Below are 21,910 nucleotides of genomic sequence, written 5' to 3' on the forward strand. Positions count from 1 at the left end.
ACTTACTCACGGTTCAGTTTGTATCATGGTTTTAGAGTCACGGTTTCGGTGCGGTTCGGTATGTGCTATGTTTAGGGAAAAAATTATATTGTCAAATAAAAATAATGAAGATAACAAATAATCTTACTACAAGCAACAGCACAAATACATACAATAGATACAAATAAAATAAACAGTGCTTTTCAGGTTTTTTAGGTAGGTCTAACATTAGTTTTTAGGTACAGAAATTGAATAAAGTAATCAAATGAAAAATAACATTGCATATTTGACTGTATAAATTAAAGATTAATCTTTATTAAAGTTACAAAAGTTATTCAATCAAGAGCAGTGAGTGATTTCCATATTGTTGCTGTTTGATTAACATTAAGAAAGTCACTTTAAGATTCAGTGCACTGATACTGTACGTTCAGCCGACTATGTCTGCTAGGATACTCACCACGATGGGCATTTTGACATAATTTTTGAGTGAATTTGTCCATTTAAGCACAATACTTCAAAGAGAGCTTAATATTTGCGCGCATCGGATGAGCGCACACACAGATCTTCTCACTGAGTGCACAAGTTCGGGTCTTCTGGCTCTTTAATATTTAAACTGGCCAGGCTTACATGAGTTTAGTTTAAACGCAGATAGCAACGTGTGCTGTTCAGGTCTCACCTGCGTTATCAACACGCGATGACAGCATAAATGACAGTTATTCCAACATACAGCACTCGCATTGAACAAAGAGTGACTGGTTTGTCCACGTATTGTTTTTTTTTCTCTCATCGCTCTTGTTGTAATTGTAGCGTCTGGACCAATCAAACACACAATTTTTTGTTTGATTTAACAAATCAGTTATTCATTAGATTAACAAAACGTTCACAGACCCCTCACCCAATAAACATACTGGGTGCCAAGTTGTCTGTGAACAGGGCCCAGGACCCTGGTTACCATGGCAACCCTGACACCAGATACATTTTACGACCTAATGGCATGTTGAGAGTCACCCCTCTCACTACAATTTCCATAGGAAATCCACAGTGCACAGTGAAAAATGTACTCTTCTCTAATTAATTAATAGGAAAACTTTTCTTTGAATGAACACACATATCCTTCAGGTTATTGTGTATATTATTGCTGTCTTGTATATTATCTGTTGTATTGTAGACTAGTTTATGCATGCTTATGATAGAACCACTCATTCATGTAACCTTACATATAACGTGTTTGGTCTCTATTAATTCGTATTCGGATGATCTAATTGAGAGTGTATATAGTATGTTTATATCTATGCAACATATTAGTGTTCTAAGAATCTTTACTAGTTTGTGCATCAACACCCAAGCAAATTACATATGCGAAATACCATGCTTAGGGACAAAGGGTCGTAAAAACCCCATAATGTATTGGGAAGCCAGAATTTGTATCCATCAACAGAAACATGCATTAGCGAACTCTAACAAACCATATTGCAGATGCATTGTCAGATTTAAGTTGAACCGCGGTCCTAGTGTGTGGGGAATGGTACAGTTCAATTCTTTATCGAGAACCGTTGCACCCCTAATACATATATATATATATATATTTGTGCATTTGTGCATCTATGTATAAAACCCTTGTGCTTCTATGCATGTAAGTATATATCTAACCCTTCTGCTGTGTGTGTCCCAGTGGAATGGCGTAATGTGAGTTTGCGTGTGCTGTCAGAGATCACGCAGCTGCTACTGAGCCAAGATGAGGTGGAGGAGGGAGAGAACGAGAGGCAGAGTGGGAAGGTGAAGACATCTCCTCCAACACTCGCTTGCTGACGCTCATCTCTGAGGCCCTGCTGCCGGTTCAATTCTTTATCGAGAACCGTTGCACCCCTAATACATATATATATATATTTGTGCATTTGTGCATCTATGTATAAAACCCTTGTGCTTCTATGCATGTAAGTATATATCTAACCCTTCTGCTGTGTGTGTCCCAGTGGAATGGCGTAATGTGAGTTTGCGTGTGCTGTCAGAGATCACGCAGCTGCTACTGAGCCAAGATGAGGTGGAGGAGGGAGAGAACGAGAGGCAGAGTGGGAAGGTGAAGACATCTCCTCCAACACTCGCTTGCTGACGCTCATCTCTGAGGCCCTGCTGCCACAGTAAGACTCACCACTCAATTACCTATATTCTGCTCTCTCAGTTTACTCCTCCATCCTCTCTATTTATTAAAACTAAGATTGTGTCCTAACCAGGCATGATGTGATGCGAAGCTTCTAGCAACAAGCAATTTGTCTGTGCACACTGAATGCACACAATAGCTGTCAAGGGTCAAGAGATATTTCATGCTTAATGTACAGCGTGGTTTTGGACCAGTGATATTTATTGAGTGTGACACAAATAGAAACCAAGTCATTGACAAAATGTCTTGTCACTCATTGTGTGTCACGGTTGCAAGTGGTTAGGATAAAAACTCGGATGAAGAACTAGAAAGTGAAGGATTCTGTAGCTTGTTGATGCATGTTCATGGAAAATCTTCATGTAGCAGAGACATTTTAAATTATGATATACCAGTAAAAGTGAAATGATTGCAGTTTTATAAAGTCATTTAAATTTCTAGAGTGAACAGATTTTGCTAGCTTTCTAATTTAATCCAATTAAATTTGGAACAATTCATAGCTAATTCCAAATTCAAATGGCACAGGCATGTGTTAGAATACCATTTTAGGGTAGAAAAACAACCATCATTTACTTACATTTCTAAAGTGGATTCTGTTCTGGATAATGCTAATAATAATTTGGTTCGAATGAAAACTGATTCTGAATAATGATGCAGAAAGTTTTTACTCATTTCACTTTTAAAAAGATTAACCAATCATAATTGAGATAATATTCAAATATAAGTCTTAAATGTATAGTGTTCCTATAGCTCATGGTTTCAGATAGTCATTCCAGGGTTTAATTAATGCAAATTCAACTAATCCCTGCATTATTTGTGGCATTTTTGTCTTATTTCTGCAATTTTTTCCAGAAAAAAAGAGAGGCAAGTGATCTTTCCAAATCATCCATTCATTATAACAACAAATATCTTTGTCTTTTCAACCTATTTGCCAATCCAGACAAGATAGATGCGGCTACGTGAGCGATTCTTTCTCGTTTGATGAAATTAAAGTTTATAGGTTAAATTGTCAAAACATTAATTAAATAAAAATATTTAACATTTATAATACACAATGACAGTTTATTTTTGTTATGTGAGTTTTCACTGCACAGCAACAACAAAAAATGACACAAATATCAACGCCATTTTTATGAAAAGCCACATTGAGTTCCCATAAGGGGACTGATTCAGTTCCTAGAGAATGCATCCACAACGTATAAAAGTTACAATGGTTGATAACCTCTTCAATGACTGTTGTCATGAATTTACTTGTATCCTACTGTAGACGTTTTGCATAGCTTTTGTTTAATGCAGATTTTCTCTGCAGGTATGAGACTCTGCTTCTGGTGTATGCTCTCAAACTGCTGGTGTCGCTCACTGAGCACAGCTCACCCATCAGCAGGTAACCAATAACACTCTCCATGTACACAGCTATTCCTACATACTGTGGATAAAATACCTTTTTTTGTTATTATTAAGTGAAACACACTTCCTTAATTCAACAAGTTGCACAGGTACACCAAATCCCCTTCCTTTTTGTGTAACCCTCAAGATGAACCCCTCACACATCTCATTCTGTAAACGGGTGATGCGCTATAGAATGATAGCCACCATGCTGTTACTCATATAGTACACTTTTTCTCACTCTCGCTCTCTGTTTCCAGTAGGCAGTGGTACGATCTGGTTTACTTTGAATCCCATACTCTAACCACAAGACAACAGCTTGTCCTTTAATTAATAATACTAACTAATAATGTATTCTTAGTATTACAGAACAGTATACTAAGAATTTTTGCAGGAAAAATGGACAGATGAACTTCTAAGATTACCAGCGATACAAGGCAGAAGACTGTCTTGAGGCATTTCTTTCTTATGTGTTTCTGAACTCAACCTTATTAGTTTATTGATCCTGAAATTGTTAAAGTAGGTCATGCCGAGCAGTAATGAACTTCAGAGATGCCGCACATAGTTTCTAACTACATCCACAGACTGTTTTATGCTACTCTCGCGCTCTCTCTCTCTCTCTAATATATATAAATATAAATAAATCTATGAGATAATTTGTTAATATGATTTGAAGGCTCTAAATCTGTCTCTCTTGTGGGTCTTAGCTTCGTTTGGAGTAGTAGCTTAAATATATAATGGCTGATACATACACAATCGTCCTCTGATTTTCTCAAAATCTTCGTCTCTTTTGTCTTTCATTTCCTGCCCTGTTCTTACCACTTCTCTCTGTGGGCTGTAATGAGTGTCTGGGTGCACAGGTGAGGGAGTGTGTGTGTGTTTCTTATCTCATCCTCATCCCCCCGCTGTTTCTCTAATAACATGACTTTGCAAATAAAGGACATCAGCAGGAGTGTCTTTAATTATGAATATAATTTGCGATAGTAGTTCAAAGTTTTCAAGTTATTTACCCAAGACTGTAAAAAATTGCTATAGTGAATATATATATATATATTTTTTCTACATATTGTCCTATCACGTTTACTGTTGGCCAAACAGATTTTGTGTCTGTTTTTAACGCAAATTCGGCCCGTTGACCAACAGAATGCTTGATTTGAAAAAAGTAAAATTATTTTGCATTTGCCAGCACTTAAAAAATGTGAATCTTCATTTTACAATAATGATTATATTACAATGTAATTACATTGGTACAGAAGTATTCTGATGTACTTACTATCTAATAATTTTGTGAAGTCACAGTAACATGCGACAGATTCTACAAGGTTGCTTTTGCAAAGTTAATATTGATTAAATACAGGTCAAATGGTTGCAGTCTTTTGTTTTTATTAGGGATACACCGATACTGGTATCGGTATCGGGCCCTATACTGAGCTCCTGTACTGGTACTCGTACTCGTTAAAATGCCCCGATACCAAACGCCGATACCACACAGCATGTGATAAGTGCCATATTCAGACAAAGAAAAACTGACAACAGAACAACAGACAGCGGAATGGAGTTAAGGATGTCTACTACGAAGTATATGTGTGCAATGAATATAATATTAAACATTCAGTATTAATGCCTGTATTGCTGATGTGCGCGAGCTGATAAACAAAGCACGCTGAGTGGATTGAGCGCGCGGCGATGCAGATGCGCGAGCTTGTCAAGTGAATATATCTTTCTCACAGACATCACTGGAAAGTTTGTAGTTCGGTCAGATATGTCAAAAACAAGTAAAACAATGCACAAGTTACTTAACGGTATGGAGAGACAGAGAGAGAGAGAGCGCACACTTCTGTTGTGTGATCTTTGATGTTCACTCACTTAGCACATGCATCATTTGGATTAAAACTAAATCGTAAAAATAAGACCATTTATAGGGGCATTCACAATAAACATCATTTATTTTCAACCTTAAACATACACGACTTTCAGGCGAAAGGGAATCTAGCAGCCTGTGTGAAATGCGCTAGGCTGTACTATTCTGCATCAGTACAAATACGTGCACGCGTTGCGCGTGTTTTGCTTGCTTGAGTGTTTCTGCATTATATGAGTGACTTTGGAATATAAATCGCAGCACGTATTCAGATGAAAAAACGTGACTTCTATTTCTGAAAATATCACAGTTAGGAGATGTATAACGAGTGGTTCCCTGCATTATTACAATAAAGCTATTGATAGTTGTGTAAATACTGTCATACTAACAGCTGTCTAATTTTTGGTTGATTGTAATCTATTACATACCTTTCTATCAAAATTATCTAACATTATCAAGCTGAATTTGTTCTGACACAGTTTAACTCTGAGTTCTTGTCATATTTTATTACCATTTTCTAAACTATAGCGAATAAACTGTGATAATGTGAGAAATGTTGAAGGTGTCTGAATACATTTTGGTTTGACTTTATCTATTTGATAAATTAAGTTAACCAACTAACATTATACATACTCTTGGTTTCTGTACCCAATATTTAAAAAATGTATAAATGCAATAAAAATATTGGTATCGTTACTCGGTATCGGCAAGTACCAAAAATAAAAGTATCGGTATCGGGCGAGTACTGGAAAAAGTGGTATCGGTGCATCCCAAGTTTTTATTATCATCATTATTATTTTTGTCCTAGCATTATGTCCTGTGCTAGTGTAGATGAGGTGGTGTCTTTCTGCACTAGTGGAGGTGTCTTTGCTGCTGCTTCTGCTGTGAAGGGTGACACCCTCTGCTAGCGGGATATTGGACAGGACGTGCGGTGTGTGGGAGCTGTCTGTGTCCATGGTGCTCAGGCATGTGGAAGTGTCACGATTTGTTTGCATGTGTGACTGGCTATTATTCTTTCAGCACTGTTTATGTGGGCGGCTCAGGACTGAAAGCATGTGTGGGCATAGCAGTTGCTCGGGCTACAAACACTGGCCCCTGACAACATTGTACATCCACTGAACGGACGAGACAGAGATGGACAGATGGATGGTTGCTGTGTCTGGAATCTATGTAATGGATCTATTTGTTAGCAGAACAACAGAAATCTCAAGAGGTGGACCAGGGAGAAATTGCACCCTACGACGGCTCTGATAGTGTCTCGGCCCCAGAGTGCCGATGGCACCAGTAAATGTCATGGCTGTTGCGTGTCATTCTGATAAAGTGAGGGGGGAATGAGGACTGCATAGCAGCAGTTCTCCTTACTGACTGATTGGAGATCAGATGCAAAGGTTGCCTGCAAGCGTAAAGATTATGTGCATACGTTCTCTTATTAGATGCTTTAGTGTCTTTGGCTGACATTTACCTGTGTAAATGCCAATCTCGCCACTTCCCATTTCCGTGAAAATGCTGCTTAGAACTGTTAAAATTCACTCTTAGTTGTCAACGAAAAGTTGAGGCGTTCGTTGTTTTGTGAGTTAAGACCCACATACCTCGTTTTTTTGAGACAGGATTGAGATTTGAGATGCCTGTAATGGCTGGACCAAACCTTATCTCTGCTGATAGGATGTTGATTTTTGTGACAAATTTGTCAACATCGCCAATTACATCAGCTTCATTTTTAGTATGGATGATATCTGTCCTGAGTTGACAGACCAGGCTGGCTGGTTAACTCTCTGCAGACCAGATTACTGTAAGGACGAAACATCCCCATGTCACATTTCACCCCCAAATCTAAAGAAAAATAAGATTTATTTTGCAGAAACAATTGCAGCTTATTTTTAGAACCATCAACTTTTTTTTTTTTTTTTTTTTTTTTGCGCGATGTGATGTTATCATGGCAATTAGGCACATTTTCACGCCAGCTGGCATAATTTGTAATGCACCCAGACAGGTTTTTTTTTTTTCACCTGAGTTTATATATATATATATATATATGTGGACATTTAGATTTTGGGGTGAAAAAATGATTCCGGCATGTTCTTGACAGATTGCATGACAGTCACTCATAGCCTGACACACAGTCCATTACTATGTGGACCACGACCACTTTATCCAAGTGGTGAAAAACTGTGCCTCTGGACACCTGCTACTTTGCCTGAGGACTGTGTAAGTGGGCCAATAACCTGGTTGGTCTGAAAGCTGTGTAAGTGAAAATCTCTCACCCGCCCAGTTGACTCCATTTACCTCTGCAAACGCCCGTCATTTAGAAAGATGGATGAGTGATCCTAGTCACCGGGCTGCTTGCCTGTTAAAGACCTAATGGAGCACATACCGAACACGAATAAGCCTTCAGTGAGAAAAGGCCACTGTCTCTCTCCCTCTCTCTGTTGTGTCATGATAAAATGGTCCTATTCATTATGCCTGCTTACTCCGTTGTACCCAGAGAGTGTGTGTTTTGTATTGGCTCTTGTGTTTTGTTGGTAATTGTAGGGGTAATGATGTTTGTTAGGAAGGAGAGCGCAGACAGATGAGAGATCATTGACTGTTCTGAATAAACAGACTGCAGAAAGGTGCACACTTGAGTGTACTGATTGCTCGATGTGCGTCACTGTTCTGTCAATGGACTCTGTGTACCATGAGTGACTGTATGTTTCATGATGTTATTGTCAATTAATTAATGTTGTTTGCTGCAGGTAATCTATTCCTGGTATATTGAATAGTTTCTTTGGTACATAGTCACCGTCTCTGAGCCGAGGCTTAATGGTTTATGAACACTGATAAACACGTTCAGCTCTGTTGCGTATATGAAAGATGCAAGTTCTAGTTCAGCTTTTCTATATTTAACACATTCTCTATCAGTAATAATAGCAAAAATTACAAATGGTTTCTATAGAATATTTGAAAGAGCACATAAAATGGCTTGACGAATTTAGTTTTTACAGGAAGTTGAGACAAAATATATCAAACCTTTAGTTAGCTTAGTTAATAAGTAATAACCTTGAGTTTATGCCATGACCATGAACATATCCATGGTTCAAATTCAGGCTAGTACAGAAAAATTTGTTATGGCCAATAATATTGAAATTCTATACAGTTTTGTCAAAATAAAATACTAAAAACTAAAATCACAAGTAATTTGCAACATTATAACTTTGTGGTATATAAATGGATATTTATTTTGAGATTTGACTAAATTATCTGTGTTCTTTAATTGTATTATTTAATAATTGTATTATATTTTTAATAAGGATAACTAATAATAACAGGGATGTAACCTAATATTTAGGATTACACTAGCTAGCGTATTCAGGGCTCCAGACTGCGACCAAATGGGCGCATTTTGTGACAATTTTTTCTGCCAGTGTGACTAAATTTTGCGCACTGGCGCGACCACCGCGTTGTTCAACTCATAAGCACTGTCATTTCTGTTGCGTATGAGAAACATCAAATGGCAAACGAAACTGAAAGCATAACGAAACCGTGCTACTCGTTTGAACTGCGCAGCGCTTAGAGAGTAGAGCATGGTTTATACTCGCCGCGTCAGCAGGAGCGCAAAGCAAAAATTACGCAAATATTGAGGTTTTTTTTATTTTATTTTGAAAAGCCTGTTATCTTTGCTGTTTACCTCACGTTACGCTATGGAGGCTCTCTTTTAATTTGTAATTTTTTTATTTGATTCCTCAGTGTTTTGCTAAAAGTTCTGTAATTTATTAGTCGGTATATAATACAGCATGTGGTGTATGCCATGCCTCATCTTATTCATTTTTGTTAATAAACGTTTTGTAAGCTAGTTTGTCATTGTATCTTACTGTTTTATTGTTGTTTTGCTTTTTAATTACGAATAACAATGAATTCATCTTTTGTTTTAGTCTTAAAAAGTGAAATGTTTAGATGTATGTAAGCAAATCAGACAATTATCTTTTCTTGTAAAACGTGACAACAAGATCGCGAATTCGAAAGTGAAAGCGTCTGCAGCCCCCGACTTATAACATAGCAAAAGAGGAACTCCCGTTCACAAAATTCAAATCACAAATAATACTGATGAAAAAGAACGGGTTGAATGTTAACCACTTTCGTTTCCATATAACTATAAACTATTATAATAAAAGTTCATCAGCATGCATTAATTAATCCCATGTTGTAGCGCAAAAAAAACAAATATTGCGACCAAATCATGTGCTCGTGCGACCAACTGAGAAAGTCTGTCGCAAAAGAGCGACCAGTGGGAAGAATGAGTCTGGAGCCCTGATATTGTTCAAACATTTGGGTCGCATCTGCGAATGAAAACTACTGCGTGCAACTATGAAAAAATATTTAGGAGCACCAGTGCGACTGACCAGATCATCATCATATTTGTGATTGTGCTCAGGGGAGCTTCAAAGGTTTCTACGTGTTTTTGCAGCATTGAGTAATGAATCAAAGACATATCTCATGAATCCTTTCATAAGCAAAGTGTAGACGGTGTAAATAAGAGATTCATTGTGCAGTGTAGAGCGCTTCGTTGATTATAAATGTGAGATCACGATGAACTAAGATGAGTGACAGCTTTTAATGATTTTTAAGGGAGTTTGTAAATGTGATACACTGTTAGACATTTCAAAGGGTTTTTACAGTAACTTGCCAGTATGTTACTGTAATTAAGATTTACAGTAGCAAACTGTATTTTATTTACATTGGCAAACTTTACCGTTTTACAGTTAATTACTATAAAAAATCAAATTCATCAGTATACTACTGTAATTAATCTATTTTAATATAGATTTAATTAGATTTATATATATATATATACAGTGGGTACGGAAAGTATTCAGACCCCCTTAAATTTTTCACTCTTTGTTATATTGCAGCCATTTGCTAAAATCATTTAAGTTAATTTTTTTTCCTCATTAATGTACACACAGCACCCCATATTGACAGAAAAACACAGAATTGTTGACATTTTTGCAGATTTATTAAAAAAGAAAAACTGAAATAACACATGGTCCTAAGTATTCAGACCCTTTGCTCAGTATTTAGTAGAAGCACCCTTTTGATCGAATACAGCCATGAGTCTTTTTGGGAAAGAGGCAACAAGTTTTTCACACCTGGATTTAGGGATCCTCTGCCATTCCTCCTTGCAGAGCCTCTCCAGTTCTGTCAGGTTGGATGGTAAACGTTGGTGGACAGCCATTTTTAGGTCTCTCCAGAGATGCTCAATTGGGTTTAAGTCAGGGCTCTGGCTGGGCCATTCAAGAACAGTCACAGAGTTGTTGTGAAGCCACTCCTTCATTATTTTAGCTGTGTGCTTAGGGTCATTGTCTTGTTGGAAGATAAACCTTCGGCCCAGTCTGAGGTCCTGAGCACTCGAGAAGGTTTTCGTCCAGGATATCCCTGTACTTGGCCACATTCATCTTTCCCTCGATTGCAACCAGTCGTCCTGTCCCTGCAGCTGAAAAACACCCCCACAGCATGATGCCGCCACCACCATGCTTCATCATATTTGTGATTGTGCTCAGGGGAGCTTCAAAGGTTTCTACGTGTTTTTGCAGCATTGAGTAATGAATCAAAGACATATCTCATGAATCCTTTCATAAGCAAAGTGTAGACGGTGTAAATAAGAGATTCATTGTGCAGTGTAGAGCGCTTCGTTGATTATAAATGTGAGATCACGATGAACTAAGATGAGTGACAGCTTTTAATGATTTTTAAGGGAGTTTGTAAATGTGATACACTGTTAGACATTTCAAAGGGTTTTTACAGTAACTTGCCAGTATGTTACTGTAATTAAGATTTACAGTAGCAAACTGTATTTTATTTACATTGGCAAACTTTACCGTTTTACAGTTAATTACTATAAAAAATCAAATTCATCAGTATACTACTGTAATTAATCTATTTTAATATAGATTTAATTAGATTTATATATATATATATATACAGTGGGTACGGAAAGTATTCAGACCCCCTTAAATTTTTCACTCTTTGTTATATTGCAGCCATTTGGACCATTTCTCCTGTCTTAGGACATTTTGCAGTGCATTGTTGTATTCTCTGGATTTATCCTCACAAAGATAGGCAACAAAAACATAATGGGAAAAGAAATACATAGCCGTCTGCAAAACCCAGGTGTTGCTCCAAAACATGGCCACCACCTTTGCTCACCATCCACTTTGTTATTGACAGAAATGTGTTCCCTGAAAAACAAAAAGTAGAAATGACACACTTCTCCATAGACAAACACCATATAGAATACACAAACCTCTCAAAACCATATTTGTTCTCTTACCTGAATTATCAGTCTCAGGGTGGTTGGCATGCTCATGTCTTTCTTGATGCTTCATTGCAGCTGCCTTTAAAACACAAATACAAAAAATGCAGTAAAACTTAAATTCCCTTAAAAACTGTAACAAACTAAGGCAGATAGCCATAAAACTAGTTTAACCTTGCTAACATATGGTTTTATTTTCTCAATAGGCTACTGGCCAACATTAACTAACACCTGAACAAAATTTCACATTAGTTAACTTAATGTTAATATAAGATAAGCGTTGCTCGTTAAAAATCATTTTAATTCGGTATGTTAATTCAATATGCTGACAAAGTTGTTTGAAAGGACCTTAGTAAAGTTACCTCAATGTTAACGGGTAATTTGTTAACTGGTGTGCAAAACTCTGACAAAACACACAGACAGACATATATTTTACCTTGCTCGCAGGTCTTCTTCTCTCGTAAGGTGCATCGATACACTCTTCCACTCTTGCAGGTTCATCCCCGGCCAAAACCCGCGGTGCTGCCCCATGGGTTCCGTGTCTTCCTCGGATGCGAGCGGCATGGCGCAACACGACAAAAGACCATATAGAACCCATTATAATCAGCGATACTATCTACAATGGATGCGAACAGTAAAGTGATGCCCCGGTATATTTCTGACGTACAGTTTTTTTGACGTACAAAACGTATTTTGCCAATCATTACAAGCGATGCAACACGTCCAGTATAGTCTGTCCCAAGCTGTTGCGGCGTTGTAGACATGGTGCAGGACAAATCTTGTCAATCCAAATGTAAGAAGTGAGGAAAATAAAACAACCTCAATGGAATGGCGCCACAGAGGCCGTTACGGCAAATTCAGTAGTATACAGCAATTTTTAAAAATACAGTAAGTCACTGTATGTGGAGTTTGACGTCACATAAAATTCCCATGATGCAAAGGGTATTACAGTTACTTACTGTAAATGGAATTTGCAGTATTGTACTGGGGGGTATACAGTAAATAACTGTATACAGTTACAATTACAGAAATGTCTAACAGTTGTAGGATATCAGACCGAATCAGACAATCTAAGATTTGGTCAAAACCGAGTTGAGGCACGAGGAATAGCCGCTGCACATCTCCATTCAAACACAGCGGTGTTTCGTTTATGAATGAACGTGCGTTTTTAAACGAATCTAGTGAGTCGGTGTTTCATTTTTACCCATTCATAAAGACAGTCACTTGCTTCGTTCCTGAATGAATCAGCCATTCATACGAATCAATTGAACTAATGATTCAGTGATAAAATCAGTGACTTGCCGCCACCTGCTGGCAGTTTTAGTTTCAGTTTCATTTTTAAAGTATCTTTTCAGTTATTTAAATAATTTAATATTTCTATATTCAAAATGTTATATTTAAAACATTAATCTCAACATGAATTTATGGATTTAATTGCACTCATGCCACCTCTGAGCCTCATTAAATGTCTGAAAATACACCACCGCACAAGTGCTCCTAAAAAGAAAAGTAAGCGTAGAGCCCTGCATTTTTCTTTTAATGACTTTTGTTTGGTAATGGGTCATTCACACTTCTGCATTTTAGATTATCTCAAAACTTCCTTCTGTATGATTTATAAGCTTGTTTCCTCATAGGACCGCATATACTTCCTCAAATGTCCCCACAAGGTCTTGCTAAACAAGGTATTACTAAAGTTGTAGGGTCATTTGTTCCCCATAATATAGAAAATACCAGGTACTTACACACAAACACCCTCACAAATATATTACTTAGTTTCTAGCCATCAAAGAATTAAAAAAAAAATATATATATATATAATTCTTGCAATATAGCAGTTTTCAACTGAAAATAATTAAAAATGTTATATAAGCACTAAATCAACATATTAAAATGATTGATTTCTGAAGGATCATATGACACTGAAGTTCTAATAAAATTATAATTTTTTTAATTCATTTTTACTGTATTTTTTTATTAAATAAATGCAAAGCTAATTTCATTAGTTCTTTGACTATCAAAAGATCATTGTTGTTCCTATTTCTGGTTGTGTTGATTAGGTTTGCCCAATTCCTTCAAGATACACAATTATTTTGGCACAGTAAACCCTGTTTTAACCTAAAAAAATCCCTAAATCCCAGGTTTTGAGCTGTGCTGACTTTCAGGCACAAAGAGGATAATTCTTTCTCTACCTGTGGCTTTACTCATATAGACCTCCGCATTCACCTTATCTCAGGTTCTGGGCAGTTCTCACTCTTTCTCACTCAAAGAAACCATATCCTCCATAAAGGACACACTCAGGGGAGAATGGCCAAATAACTCTATAGCGCTATGTCATATATCACTGTATTGACTGGGAAGGGCACAGTAAGTATTCCAAATGTAAGCCTTTAGCTAATTTCATTTTATCAGTCTGTCCTTTTCTCAGATTATTGTGGCATTCTTCTCTACACACCTTTTTAATATGGTAATTGGCTGTGAATCAAAGACCTTAATCAATAAGAGAGCATGACGAGTCATTTTCAATAAAGGCCTCCATTATTCCTCTGAGCCAGGCTGTCTGGAGCATTTTCTGTCTGTTTCAACACCTTGTGAGTTGCCTACCTAGACAAAAATTTTGGGCATTTCAGACATTACATTCAGACCAAATGGACTGTCTACCAAGATGTTTTTGAAGTGAGTAGTCTAGTGAGTAGCCAGCATAGTCAGCTGTTTTGGACATCATAATTACATACAAACCTAGTGAGCTGTCTACCGTGTCAGCAGTTTCATGCATCATATAGACACGTATGTACATTCTATTTAAATGATTTAAACTTTAGTGAACTGCCTACCTAGTCAGCATTTTGTAGCTGTAAGCGTATTTGAATATTTGATTTAATAAACTAAATAAGTGCATATTAGTAACCACACACTTTCAAACATTTGATTCAAATGAGACAGCATTTTTGTCCATTATAGTACCGTTCAAACGTTTCTTTCATACAATTTGAACTTCCTACATAGCATTTATTTTAGATGTTCAAGTATTCAGACCTAGTAAACGGTTAATGTTTTATTGTATTACTTTATTTGTTACCTTGATTTTTTCTTTTTTTTTCTTTGTGTGGACAGACCGTTTACAGTCACCTTGATTTATCATGTGGCTTTCTGTTTTACAACCATCTTTTATTATTATGGCTGTTATCAGTCCATTTAAAAATAGAAAAAAGTTACATGGTATATTAACATTTATATCGCTTAATGAAATTTGTAAAAAAATACAGGCATCGATACGACATTGAATAATACCTGAAACAGTATCACTGTACGGTTACGGTGAATTTCTAGCAACCACAGCTTTTTGGGCATCATAAGCATGTTTAAACATTTGAGCCTGATGGAGCCTCCCTCTTGACAATATTTTTGAGCATTATAATCGAATAATCTTGTTCGGTGATTTCCAAAAATGCTTTTTAGCTAGGCAGCTCACTAGGTTTGCATACACAGGTCCTCTATTTCTCATTCTTAATACATTGTTGTGTGTTTTCCATCCGACTTCCTCCCTCCATCATTCTCTCACTCTTTCATCCTTTCAGCGGCATGCTTTCTCTTTCTTTTTCACTCGTCACTGGATTAGTCAAAGGTCATTTTCCCAGCTGACTGATCTTGGCACGATGGAGCGTTCACACCTCAGCAGTCCCGTTCAGTGCCAAAACCCAAATGCATGCACAAGTGTCACACTAATGAAGATGGAACGTGGGCCTAGTGCCATGAAGTAAATGTGTGTGTCACAAGCTAAATGTGTGTATTTGTGTGTGTGTTTCCCCCAACAGGCTTGTTAGAGAGAGCAGTCTCCTGCCTGCTATCTTTGAAGTTATAGAGGTAAGTGTGCTTCTGAGCCTTCTAGTTTCCTCACTCTCTGTTTGGTTGATTCATTTATTACCTTGGGTTTTCTGCTCTGACTTCGGTAAGCAATGGAATTACCAGAAAATGATGAGCTTTATGGAAATCAGAAAACACTATATTGGAAAAATTGGCCGTGTTGCAGAAAAAACGTCAAAGTATTTAAAAAGGAATAGATTGGTAGAATTGTATCAGTCCTAGACGGACCTTCACTATTTTGGTCATTTAAAGGCATAATTCACTCAAAAATAAACTTCCGTCATTATTTACTGACTCCCATTTCCATTCTAAACCCTTATGCTGTGTATGTATTCATTCATTCATTCAATCATTCATTCATTCGGAAGCATCTTCACACAGTTCTTTTCCTTATTATCACAGTTCATAGTGTATTTCTTGTGGCTTGTGTGCTGCAGTCTTCTAAAGCCCAAAAGATTGCTTTTTATGAGAAATAGAAGGACATTATATCATTATTTGCTTGAAAAACTTGACTGCATCCCCTTCACAGAAACCAGAAATGTCATTTTAGAATCTGAGCTCTAATGAAATTGGAGCTTCAATGGAAGGAGCAATTTTTAGAAAGTTTCTATTAAAAAATAAACAAATTAATAAATTATTAATGTATTAATTCCAGAAAAAAATGTTAATCACTTTTCAGATTGACTAATAAATAGACATTTCTGAAACAGTTTAATTGAGGTTTAAAAAAAGGAATTATATGTAACAATAGAAATTCAAATAAATCACTTTCCAAACTCATGAATAAAACTGCATCTTCGGAACACACATAGTTTTGATGAATTCCGAGATCTCTCTGACCCTCCCATAGACAGCAAGGATCCTAACATGATCAAGGCTCAGAAACGTAGCAAGGAGATCGTTAAAATAATCCATGTGACATCAGTGGTCCAACCGTAATTTTACGAAGCTACGAGAATACTTTTTGTGCGCAAAGAAAACAAAAATAATGACTTTATTCAAGAATTTGTCTCTTCCGTGTCACCCTATAGCGCCATTTTGGAGAGTATCACATTTGTAAACAATGTATGCAATGTATGTATGCGGGTGTAAACAACGTATCTGCGTACATATGTCGCACGTTGTTTACGTATGTGATAATCTCCAAAATGGCGCTATAGGGTGACGCAAAGGAGACAAATGACGAGACGGACGATATGAGGGTGAGTAATTAATGATAGAATTTTCATTTTTGGTTGAACTATCCCTTCAAGGTGTTGTAATAAGTGTGTAATTTTTATAAAAAAAATTTATTTACATTCAAAATGTTAGTTAAATGTAACAAGTAGATTCCAGGTTTGGAACAACATGTCAGTAAGTAAATGATGACAGATTTCATTTTTGGATGACCTAATCCTTTAACAAAACATGGTTAAATATTTTATAGTTTAAAATTTATTTTTAAAATACTGGTAATTTAGCCTTAGACATGGTGTGTGCGTATGGTTGTGTGTAACAGCCAGACCTTTCCCTTTGAGCATGTTCCCATCCCAGTATCCATTGAGTTATTATGTAAATGAGGCAGTGGGGGTTTGACCTATCAGAGTGCAATGTGTAATTGGGTTGCAGAGTTAATGAAGTGTGGATGTGAGCAGGTTACATTCTCATTAGAGTGGACCCTACATCGACTGTTAATAGTCAACACACCCCACCTCCTCGAAAAACTCACAGTCACACATACATACTTATTTCCAGCAGGCCAAAGTGAACAGCAGAGCTGAGCAAAAATATGCTTTAGATTTAGATTTTTTTTTTTTTTATTATTATTTTTTTATCTTTCTGGTAAATGGTCATTGTTGAGCAGCCCAGTAGCAATCCAGAGCCAACAGATTTTCAAGAAGTATCCCATGATTGAAACTTTGACGTTCCCATTACCTGAAGTGAAAAATTACCATTACATTAAAATCACTTTTCAAGGTTAATGTAAACCATAATCCCAGAATGTCTCATGCACTGTAATTAAATTTTCCAAAGGATATACTTTTCCATCAGCCAAGCTAACCAAATAAAACTCACAGTCTAAGTATTGGATTATAGGGCATTTTATATGGAAAAATTATAGAAAAATTATAAGCCAAAGAGTGAACACAACATTTTACAATAAGGCACCAATAGTTAAAGCCCACATGAAATCAAAATTGACACTATTTACTTTGATAGCACACATCTGTGTCAAAGTTATTCCACCGAAAAATTTCATTAAAATCTGCAAAATGTCTTCCACTCTGGAATGGCATTCTTTCTCTCATGATGTTACTCTGACAACTAATTAATAAAAATGCAGCTGTTCTTATGTGCATTAAAAATATTAACAGATATAAATTTTGATTTTAATAATGTATTAGTAAATTCTGAAATTAACATTAACAAAGATTAAGAAATGCTGTAATTGTCATTGTTAGTTCTTGTTATCTAATGAAACTAATGTAAACAAATGGAATTTTATTGTAAAAAGTTACCAATATTATTAGCATGGAAACATTAAAGTCAAACATTATGCGGGAAAACATGAATACAGCATTACATCTGAAAGTCAAAATCAGTGGTGCACCTCTTTACCATAATCTTGTCAGGCAGAATATTCAGTATCCAAGCTCTACAGCTTATTTTCCCAAAATGCTCTGCAGTGAGCTGATTGCACATCTGTTATCTTCATCTACCCGTTTTCTTTCTCTTATGCACTGACCTGTGGTCTGTATCACATTTGCTGAAGTTTTCTGTGTCAACGAGGTGGGCTTCATCTCAGACCTGTAACGTTCATCTGTGCTTGTCTTATTTCTCACAGTTACAGTGTTTGCTTTGGAAATTCCCTCAGCAGTAGTGAGGCAGTTAAGTCCTATTTTATTTGGTCAGTTGCTGATGTCTGGCAGTAGATTCAATCAAATAGCAGGAGAAGATCTTTCAGTTTTAATATGGCAAGAAAATTACCAAAAAATTCAAAGTGTGATATTTTCATATTGATAAATTCATAAAATTTTAGCTCCACCTCAGGAGATAATTTATGAACTATTTGGTAAGGATGTGCCGATATAAAATTCTGGCCATTATCGATTACAAGATCGTTAGTTGTGATTATTAAATCAGGTATTAGTGTTACTAGTTCCCATACCAGGGATAAGGTTTTGTGTGTGTGTGTGTGTGTGTGTGTCTTTTTTTTTTTTTTTAACTGAAGTAGGAAGCTATGATATGAACAGGTCTTGCGATAAATGAGATGTAGACTGTTATACTACAATACCATGTGAAAGACCAATGCTTTTCTTGTGAATAGTCACGACTAAAGGTCAATGTTAGGCAAGATTCACAGCTGAATGGCTGCATATTCTTTAGCTGTGACTATATTCATGCTACAGCACAGCATTTAGTCACTTCAAAGAAAAAAATTCAAAGGTTTGAGGTTATTTAGTTTAGTCGTTCTATTCATACAGTAATACAGTAAAAAAGAAAGAACAAAATTATCAAGGATTTAAAAAAAAAAAAGTATAAAATATTAAGCAGCACCACCGTTTTCAGCTGTCATAGTAATAAGACATGTTTCTTGAATGCCAAAAAAATTGGTATCGCCATTGCAGAATTGTATTTTAAAATATATTAAAATTGTAAACAGTTAGTTTAAATTGTAATCATATTTCCCAATATTACAGTTTTTTTTTTTTGTATTGTATTTTGCATTTTGATCAAATAAATGCAGCCTTGGTGAGCATAAGAGACTCAAAAATATAGGATAGATAGGCCAAAGTGAACTTGTTTCAACCTTTCCAATCAGAGAGCAGCCCAGTCTCTGAGTCTCAGTGTAATTCAGATGCGGTCCATTCATCCTCATGAGCCCTGAGAGGACATGAAAAGAAGCCGAGGACTCTAATGAACAAGAGATCACTAATGAACAAGGAGAGAGAGAGGTTTGTCTGACTTCTTTGGCCATCTCAGCGAGCTAGTGAGACGTTGGCTACAGCCTCACATCCCCTTTAATCCCAATCCCTCAATACTGCTGCCCTTCCAGTTCACAATCTGCCCTCCGCACTGAGGTTTGGGCCTGTTTGCTATAACAAGCGAAAGGATTACCGCTTACTGAACATTTGAATTGTGTTAATGTGCTGAGTGAGTCTTCTCGGTGTAGCCCAAATCCCAAAGCGCCTTATTGGTCGAAACTTTCAAGAAGAGAAAAAAAGAGTAATACTGATGACAAAGGCTGAGTTGTTTAATGTATATCCAGCCCATTCAGCTCTTCCAAGATTATGCTAGGAATCAGTTTGCAATTGTAAAACTCACATGTCAAACAGAATGTCATGTACAGTTTTTCCTTGAAACTGTAAAACCCAGAGTTTATTTAAAAGAGTGTATGAAAATCCTGTGATTTATTTGACCGTCTTTACTCTTTTAGGTCAGACTTTTCTTGAGTCACTTAAATATCAAGGCAGACATTAAAAATTTAAAGAAAGAAAAACACTTTCAGGTACACTCTTAAAAATAAAGGTGCTTCACGATGCCATAGAAGAACCTTTTTGTCTAAATGGTTCCATAAAGAACCTTTAACATCTGAAGAACCTTTCTGTTTCACAAAAGGTTATTTGTGGCGAAAGAAGAATCTTCAGATTATAAAAAGGTAAGAAAGAGATGGTTCTTTAAAGAACCTTTGACTGAATGGTTCTTTGTGGAACCAAAAATGGTTCTTCTATGGCATTGCTTGAAAAACCTTTTTTTAAGAGTGTAGTGTCATTGTATGGTATCGCTGAGGGAAAACTTTAATGAATTACTCCAACACTGCTTACCTCAGTTTAACTGCCATGGCTTTCTGTTGACTGTGACCTGCCAGTATAGATCGGACAGGAAAAAGAAACCATTAATGTTCTTGAGAGCCGAGATATGCTCACAGCCACACTTTCTGAGCAAGAAAAGTGCATTGAAAGCTTTTAGCTGTTCTTGTCAATCTAAGGAGCAGAAATAAAATGAGGAGGCTGTTTTTAATGTACTGTAGTAATAGAAATGACAGTGTTCTGAATATTTCCCCTTTAATGTGGTGTGTCAAGAGGAGAATTGTAAAACCATTTGTCATACCTCTAAGTTAAATAAAATATGAAATACAATTATTATTTATTTAATCATTAAAATGGGATTATCCAGGAAACTGTTCAGAGGGATAACTACCATGTTAATGCATAGCTATAGGAATAATAATTTGATGTAAATGCTGGATGGAATGCTGATCCTGTTCCAAATTCAGATATGGGCAAGGCCAATACGAGGGGTCAAGGTTTTACTGGTTAGCGTGGCCCCATTAGCCTCCACTGATAGATGTTGTAATTATACCAGCTGGCAGTAAAAAGCATTGTTGAATCAATCAATTAATCAATCAATAAATCACAAACAAATCACAGATATGATATTGAAACCGATGTTTTTCCATGCACTGTAAAAAAAAAACCAACTTTCGAAAAGTTTTACTAAAAAAAGTAAAAAAAAAAAAAAAACGTAGCCTGAGCAAAGAATTTTTAGTTGGAGTCAGTTTAATTTGTTGTGTGAACCGAACAGAAATACTCTAAACATGTCGCTAGCAAAAGTTTTGTTTACCTTACTTAGATACTCAAGTGTTGTTTTTCACAACATATCCAAATGTTCTCCTAACTTTTCAAATTGAGTCATCTGAACAAACATTTTTACATTGAACAATATTGCACAAGTTCCCAGCATGCATTGCAGCTTGAAAACATTTTATGTAAATTATTATTAAAATAGTATAGCTGTAAGCAGCGATTACCAGGGTTCTAGCGCTTAAGGCATTTAGGCAAATAAGGAAAAAGACATAACATATTATTTAGCAAAGGCTGTACCAACGTAAATCAATGATTTAAAAAGCATTTTTTGGAAAATCCAGGTAATTTACCATAGAAATATGGTTGTGGTCTAAGCCAGTGTTTCCCAACCGGGGTGCTGTCTGTCGAGAGCAAGGGTGCCGTGTAAAAAATCCTTTTTTAATATTTTTAAATTGCTAAAATGTTCAAAAAAGCATCTATTATCTAATATCCATTTCTGATGTCGCCAATAATTAGAGATGCACTGAAATTCCGGCTGCCGAAAATGAGTTCTTCACCGCTCAGGTTTCACTTTCACGTGGTGTGACGCTCTGCATATTATCCCGCTCTATGCGTGTGTGTGCTCCGCTCAGTCGCTCCACTCATATACCGTTCATGCTCATCGGAACAGCAAAGTCCACTCAAAAATTGAGCCGACAGGAAACATCTATGTAGTACAGTATTGTTTCTGTCTGCAATAGCCCTATTGTGTTGTAACATGGTGTGGTATATGGGCAACTCTGGTAATGCTGCCCTCTCATTCATTGATCTGCTAACCG

The 21,910-nt window shown here is 36.5% G+C and overlaps 1 protein-coding gene across 1 annotated transcript in view; it reads left to right on the top strand.

Annotated features, from left to right (window-relative positions):
- The window catches only part of ulk4 (unc-51 like kinase 4), a gene marked incomplete at its 5' end in the record, with an annotated part of 180,489 nt that overhangs the window by 63,202 nt on the left and 95,377 nt on the right, over nt 1-21,910 (top strand). The window contains 5 exons of the mRNA XM_016257274.1: nt 1,652-1,747; nt 2,027-2,117; nt 3,444-3,518; nt 15,477-15,525; nt 19,060-19,066. Coding sequence (XP_016112760.1) covers nt 1,652-1,747; nt 2,027-2,117; nt 3,444-3,518; nt 15,477-15,525; nt 19,060-19,066 — 318 coding nt within the window. The remainder of the gene's footprint in view (nt 1-1,651; nt 1,748-2,026; nt 2,118-3,443; nt 3,519-15,476; nt 15,526-19,059; nt 19,067-21,910) is intronic.

The sequence above is a fragment of the Sinocyclocheilus grahami genome, unplaced genomic scaffold (assembly GCF_001515645.1).
Source record: "Sinocyclocheilus grahami isolate Dianchi unplaced genomic scaffold, SAMN03320097.WGS_v1.1 scaffold1531.1, whole genome shotgun sequence".
Lineage (NCBI taxonomy): Eukaryota > Metazoa > Chordata > Actinopteri > Cypriniformes > Cyprinidae > Sinocyclocheilus > Sinocyclocheilus grahami.